At 34.5% G+C, this 7,183-nt stretch overlaps 1 protein-coding gene across 1 annotated transcript; it reads right to left on the reverse strand.

Annotated features, from left to right (window-relative positions):
• Positions 1–2,710: 2,710 nt before the first annotated feature.
• Positions 2,711–6,971, reverse strand: LOC111406564 (pentatricopeptide repeat-containing protein At4g25270, chloroplastic-like). The gene is made up of 4 exons (XM_023035965.1): positions 6,949–6,971; positions 6,044–6,232; positions 4,813–4,876; positions 2,711–3,640 (listed from the first exon to the last, which is right to left on the reverse strand). Exons 1-4 carry the CDS (start codon positions 6,969–6,971, stop codon positions 2,711–2,713), a joined length of 1,206 nt encoding a protein of 401 aa, XP_022891733.1.
• Between the last annotated feature and the right edge of the window lie 212 nt (positions 6,972–7,183).

A 7,183-nucleotide genomic window follows, 5' to 3' on the forward strand; every position in this document is an offset into this window, starting at 1 on the left:
AATAACATAAGCACAAACACCTTTTAATATTCTAAATTAATCAATTTCCACAAGAGAGGTTGTTTTGGCAACATGTTGCTTCAATTAATTAACTTTCGAATATTATTTCTCTTAAAAAAGAGTCCTTAGTACCAAAATTTGAGAAAGAGAATCACCAATTTTGCATAATTTTGTTTAGTTTTAAACTTTAGGGGCCTTAGGATTAATAATTCAAAACTTTAAGGGGGCAAAATTAATTAATTCCAAACTTAGGGATTGAAATTAATAAATTTGAAACTTTAGGGACCATAATTAATTAATTCAAAACTTTAGAGGATCAATTAGAACAAATTTAAAACTTTAAGGGCCAAAAATTGACCAATCCAAAACTTTAGGGATCAAATTTTGAAATTTTGAAACTTTAGGGGTCAATCTGAATTAATTATAAATTTTAGGGGCCAATTTGAATTAATGATTAAAGTTTGAGGGCTTTAATTACAAATTCAGAACTTTAATGGCCCGAATTAATTAATTTTTAAACTTTATGGGGCTGATTTTTTAAATCCAAAACTTAAAGGCCCAAACTTGAATATACCTTAAATGTTAGGGATTGAAACCTTAATTTTATAACCCTAACCCTAATTGTAACTAGGGGCCTCAAATTTCCTAATTTACAAAAGAAGCCCTGTCCCCAAATTCTCAAAATAGAAAACCCTAGAAGGAAAATTTTCTTCCATCTTCTCCTTGACAGCGCACGGTGGCGCCGCCGGTAAGGAATTGAGAGCAGCGCCACTGCTACGGCGCTGCTGCGATGCAGCACAGCCCGGCGCCGGCGCCGCCGGCCAATGGTCAGAAAACCAAAATAAATTTTTTTATTATACTGTACCGAAATCTGAATTTCCACAAACCAAAATCCATATTTTAAAATTTTTTCTCAATTATTAATCCGAATTATAAAAGATAATAAAAAAATATACCGAATAGTTTTCAAATTCAACAAAACTAAATTCAAAGCTATTAAATCTGAAAACTTTATAAAATATTGCAAGAACCAAATTAAAACCTTTAATTCTCAATGATTCAACGTGAAAAGGCTCTGATACCACTTGTAGGATAATTTATTGCTTTAAATCGCCGGATCTTTCATGTTATATCATCAAGAAATCGAAGAACTATAGCGGAAGCGTACCTAAATCAGACATGATTAATACAACAATGAATTTCGCGATTTTGTCTTCCAAATCTACACGCATCCTCTCTTTTTTTTTCTCTTTGTGATGGGATATAGAAGATAATGAATAATACGTGCGTGCGATCTGGGGACCATAACTTATTCATATAGCGACGCCCTTTAACCTAATTCGACCCATCATAGAATTAGGACTTGGGTCCGGTTTCTACCATATGTAAGTGGGAAAAATTCATATATAAGGTGTATACTTAACACCATTTCACAATTGAGGTATAGAAAGTATATATTCAAATCTCATGTGTGTGTGTGTGTGTGTGTGTGTGTGTGTGTGTATATATATATATATATTTCCATTAATAAAACGTCTCTACTGCTACAAAATCATCATCAAAAATAAAACATCCAGAGTAATTTCAATCCGGACACTGTAGAACCCTAATTCATTGACATTGATATTTTCGTGTCACAAATTTGGGATCGTCTTGGAGAAATTGACGTTTTCGCATAACAGAAATCAATCCAGGTATTGGTCCGATTATTGCACTCCTTCCTTTTTTGCAATTAGCATCATCAGATTAGTTCCGAATATCTTCTGTACGCAAATTTCCAATGTCCGTATCTATCGTAGTCACATATGTCTCAAATTCAATAATATTGTGCAGCGGGACATGAACAACATGCATGAGATGTGATTTAATTGAGTGTAACTAGTCTTAGGCAAGTGTAGCATCGATTGTGGATGTCCGTGACCACTAAAATAAATGTGGTCGATTGAATGTGACTGCTGTGAAAAAAATGTGACCTCAATTTGTTTTTGATTATCTGTAAGACATGTTATATTACCACTGATCATATCCGTGTGTGACCTATTCCGATGTTTGACCAAAATATGATTCGATATTTGACCAAAATATGACCACTTGACACAACAGTATCCGTATGTATGTCACATACGTGAACGTGTAAGCGAATTGGAGAAGAGAATGAAACCAATTTTGTTCATGAGATGTGACCTGTGTGTCGCCAAATGTGACCTGCATTTTTCCGTGTCATATATGACTTCATGTTATTGCATAAATTCTTATATAAACCTGTATGCACAGTATTAAATTAACCATCGAGAATGTGATGCTTTGAAGTTCAATTTTGCAGAAATGTGTACTTGCACGTATGTTTGTTGCATGGATCTCAGTCAGTTTTGGCGTTGGTAGACTGTGGATGTAGTTATATAAACCTTGTAAACATGATTATGTCAGAGTTCAGCTTGGATCCGACCAAGGTAGCAGTGTCATTGAAGTATATACTCAACGACGAATTGCCTGCAATCAGGATAAAAAATGACAGCAATGTGCTTGCATACATTCTATTGAAAGAAGTCGATCATGATCCAGCTAAATACCCATTAATCATTGACATAATTGATGCAGCAATAGAGTACCCGCCTGACATGGTCACAGATAATGCTTATCGTAACAGTGAGCTTTATACGTTGCAGGATGTGGCCACAGAAATTTGCGAAGCATCAAGTAAACATTTAGGTCACATTTGTGACAATGAAGTCACGATTGTTTCTATATTCCACTCAATTTCTCGACGAAAAGCTAATCCATAAATTTGAATTACAATTTTATAGGGTAATGCGCTAGTGAGAAATGTTGATATCGTAATTGAATCAGGTTCGCATCCCTCCTGCATCATCCCACGTAGTAAATCCAATGCCTCAACCATAAGATTATGCCTCATGTACCCAATAATCATGGAATTCCATGAAACTAGGTCCTTGTCCACAATTTTATCAAAAACTTTTTGAGCCTTGCTAATGTCTCCACACTTTGCATACATATCCAGTAGTGCATTTTGCACAAACTTATTGTTTCCACATCCAGAGCGAATCACATGACGATGAACTTCCTCCCCAGCTTGGATCATCCCAACACCTCCGCAAGCCTTCAGAGCCCGTGGAAACGTGTATGCGTCAGGTTCCACTCCCTCTTCCACCATTTGAAAGTACAATGCCAATGCATCTTCGTACAAACCCACCTCAGCATAACCCCGTGTAAGTGAATCCCATGGAAAAGCCAAGTCATTTCTCTTGGGCATTTGATCAAACACCTTGTGGGCCTTTTTAACGTCCCCATTACAGGAGTACAACCAAAGAAGCTTGGATGAAATGCCCACATTTTTACGCAAAAGTCTTTCTTGAATGAGTTTATAAATCTTATTGCCATGATCAATGGCTTTTAAATGAAAGCAGGTTTCTAAAAGGGAAGCAAAGATATGGGGATCATTGATTTCGACGCCATTTTTTACAGAAGCTTCTATTTTGTTAATTACGATTTCAAGGGCTTCAAGTTTTGTATGTGACTGGATATTTGGGGTGGTTAAGAGTGGCGTTGGGGATGATTTGGGAAGTTGGGGTTCTGGTTTTGGGTTTTGATTGTATTTTTTGTTTTGTTTTCTTGTGGTGTTCTTGTTTAAAGAAGAGTGGAGGGAGCATGAAGAGATTGTTTAGATGCATGTCATGGGCCTATTTGGGAGTGATTTTTCCTCCCAAAAAATTGATTTTTTGACCGTTATTTTATTATTACAATCGTCATATTTGACTTTTTCTCTCACGGGTGGACCTCACTTTTCTCCTAATGGTCAAAAAATCAATTCTCAAAATCACTCCCAAATAAGCTCCATGTTTTGAGGATCCAGAGTTGAATTTCAATTGAATTATGCTTGTTGTACACAGGGGGTGAACCGACACCCTCACAAGATGGAGGGCCACGACGAATTAAAAAGTCGTGGGCTCCCCTCTTGTGAGAGGGTCGATCAACCCCAATGTACATACAGAAGAACCCATTCCAATTCCCTCTCTCCCTCGGCGTTTTTATGTATTTGTTGAGGTTGAGCTATCAGAGTAAAGCTATTGAGTCCCTAAGGGTTATAATTCAATCTATGTGGCGTTAATGTCACATTAGACCCCGTTTGATTCCCATTCTTATAAGAATGAGAATAAAATATATAGTCGTTACGGGATCCACACAAAAAGAGGAAGTCAAATGTGGTGACTTGATGTGATGAATAACGGTCATAGTTTTCTTTTTTTTACACCAAAGAATGGAAAACAAATGAAGACTAAATGTTTTATTTAGTCTATGAACTAACATAAAATAGACTGAGCTTAAATAATATTATTCTATTACAAATTAGAGACTGATTGTCTAACAAATTAAATTTAAGAAAAAAAACCTTTTTTTTTTCACTCATACATTATATCTTTCAAAATGAGATAGCTCTTTCAATAACTAAAAAATAGTGGAGGAAATATATATACACACACACACACACACACACACAAACTCCTAAGATATCTAATAAAACCCTTATTTGAATTAAGAGCTTATTCAAAGAGAAATATATCAAATGATTGGAGTTTCTTATTGATGAATGATTTGTTTTGCAAGGATTCTAATTGATAATTGGTAGATTGTCCTTTTCTAATAAAGAGGCGAAATAAAATCAATTTGAATTCGAGATAGTTATTTGAAATTTTAGTGAAAGAAGTTGCTATTCTTGAAGAAATAAAATTTGAAATGGAGGTTTCTTCAGACAAGAGGCTGTCAATCAGATTATATACCAAAGATGTTTCTCACCTCTTCTCGAAAAACATTGAAATATTCCTTTGTGTATATAGAAATTCCATCAAGGTTTCTTCTTCTGACAGAGGAAAATTCCACAAAAATCGAAAATCAAAATTTTTTAACGTATCTAAAGAATTTAATCCCTATTTAGTAAAATTGAAATTAAACTATTAGTAAATTTTGATTGATAAAATATGTGTTTAAAAAGTTACACATCCTATAAAATATGTAGTTAAAATTAATTATTACTTTAACTTTAATAATAATCTAGATTTTAATTCAAGGGATTAATTTAGATTGGTTAGGCAATCTATAATTGATAAACAAGCATTAGCCTTCATTTTTTTCTTTTTCCCCCCAAAAAAAAAAGGAAGGTGTACAGACATTCAATATAGTTTCATAAGATCTAACTGTTGGAATATAGTGATGTTAACGAAATCGGATTATCGTATACCGTATATGTAGTTTAAATACCGATTTTAAGCATACCGTATATGCAATATACCGTATATGCAACTTACCGTATTTGCACCTTACCGTATTTAACAACTCACTGTATATGGCAGCTCACTGTATTTAGCAGCGAAGCTCACCGTACATGTATAAAATTAGCACAAACTATTTTTATTAAAATAATACAGAATTTTTTTCAATAGAAAAATCGTATATGTAACATACAAATACTGAATTGCATTTACCAACTGTTAGCAAGAAAATTCAGATATATATATACATATATATATATATATATATATTATTTATTTTTATTTCTAACATAAATATAAAAATAAGTAAACTGCAAAATATATGAATCTAGTAAATTGCAAACGTGTAAATCGCTAAATAAATAAATAACTTGCAAGAATAAATTGCAGATATGTAAATAAAATTTCAACCCGAGGCCTGTGCGAGCATAGTTTCCTTAAAACAAATTTTCTCCCTTACTATAAGTATTTGAGGTCTAATCCGAGCATCTGTTTCCCAGGATACAACGGTAAAACATGTAGTATCTGAGCACCATAGAAACTATTTCGGCGAACTGATACAACGCTTGAACAATATCACCACGACCTTACTGGACAAATATACGTATACAGGAAGAACTATTGAAAACAATACAGATGCAGAGAGGAAGAGGACGAATTTTTCATTTGTGTAAATTGTTGGAAACTGAGTTTAATTATATAGACTTAATTTGTCCATTAACCATTGGAGTTATATCAGTTTCTGGAGTTTCAGAAACTCAAAAGTCAATGGAGAAAGCAAGAAAAAATTTGCAAAACGTGGACTCTCCAAAGGGGTCAATTTTTGCTCCGTTCGGTCCGACATTTCTTGTATGCAGTCGCGTCCGCACACAAGTTCAAGGTCTGAAGGCAATTTCTGTCCATGATTTGTACCCTCCCTGCGCGCGTACGTGGAGAGAGCCTCTATGCTGCACATGATTACACATTTTCAATGTATAGCCATATTTAAAGTTGTTCTTGCTTTCATATTTTTCTTATGTAGGACTGACTTCAATTTTTTCCCACATAACTATCTTCCAATAGTAATCTTTGAGCTCTAATTTCTCATTCACCCAAACTTCATTTTTGATAAATAAATATATGATTTTGATGCTCTCACAAAGAAGAACATGGATCAACTTTGATCTTCCAAAATGGATCAATGGATCCCACCGAAAATTTTGCCAAAAGTGAGCTATTTACTCATTTTTTTTTTCCAACAATCTCCCACATGAATAAAAATTGGGAGAGACATGAAACCGTGAGACACGAGACATGGTGACCGTGAGACACAAGACTAGGTGATAAATTTCAATGGTTGAAGCCTACATAGGATAGGTAGGATTACCCTTTGAACCTTCTCTTGTGAAAGCATATTTAATTTACTAGTTGACCAGTAGACGTGTTGTCCTTGAACTATTCTGCAATTTTTGTAAACGATGATATACTTCACACAAGATTCTTCCTAACACAATTCAGTTTTCATTATTATGTTCGTTTTGGTCATGAACATGTACCTGGTTCTGCGAGAGTTCTTAAGAATTAAGCCCCACAGTTCTCTCTCACATAGGTGATTTCTTATTACAAGTAACCCGCATTATTTGGCTCGAATTTCGATGCATAAGAATCATTAAAAATCTATTACTTTTCCTTCATCCTTACGGGCATCACTGTTATATCATAGGAATGGTCAGGAGGATACACCCCCACAGTGATTTTATTAAGCCTTTACAATTAGGTTGTCCCTTTGAACCTAGATCTTGGGATCTTCAGTCAACTAGGTCGGGTTTTCTTTGTAATGACTTATTCATTCAAGGGCTTAAGTCACATTCCTTTCGATGATTTTCCAACTAACTCTCTATTTAACCCTTTGGTTAGCG

The sequence above is a fragment of the Olea europaea genome, chromosome 12, assembly GCF_002742605.1.
Source record: "Olea europaea var. sylvestris chromosome 12, O_europaea_v1, whole genome shotgun sequence".
Lineage (NCBI taxonomy): Eukaryota > Viridiplantae > Streptophyta > Magnoliopsida > Lamiales > Oleaceae > Olea > Olea europaea.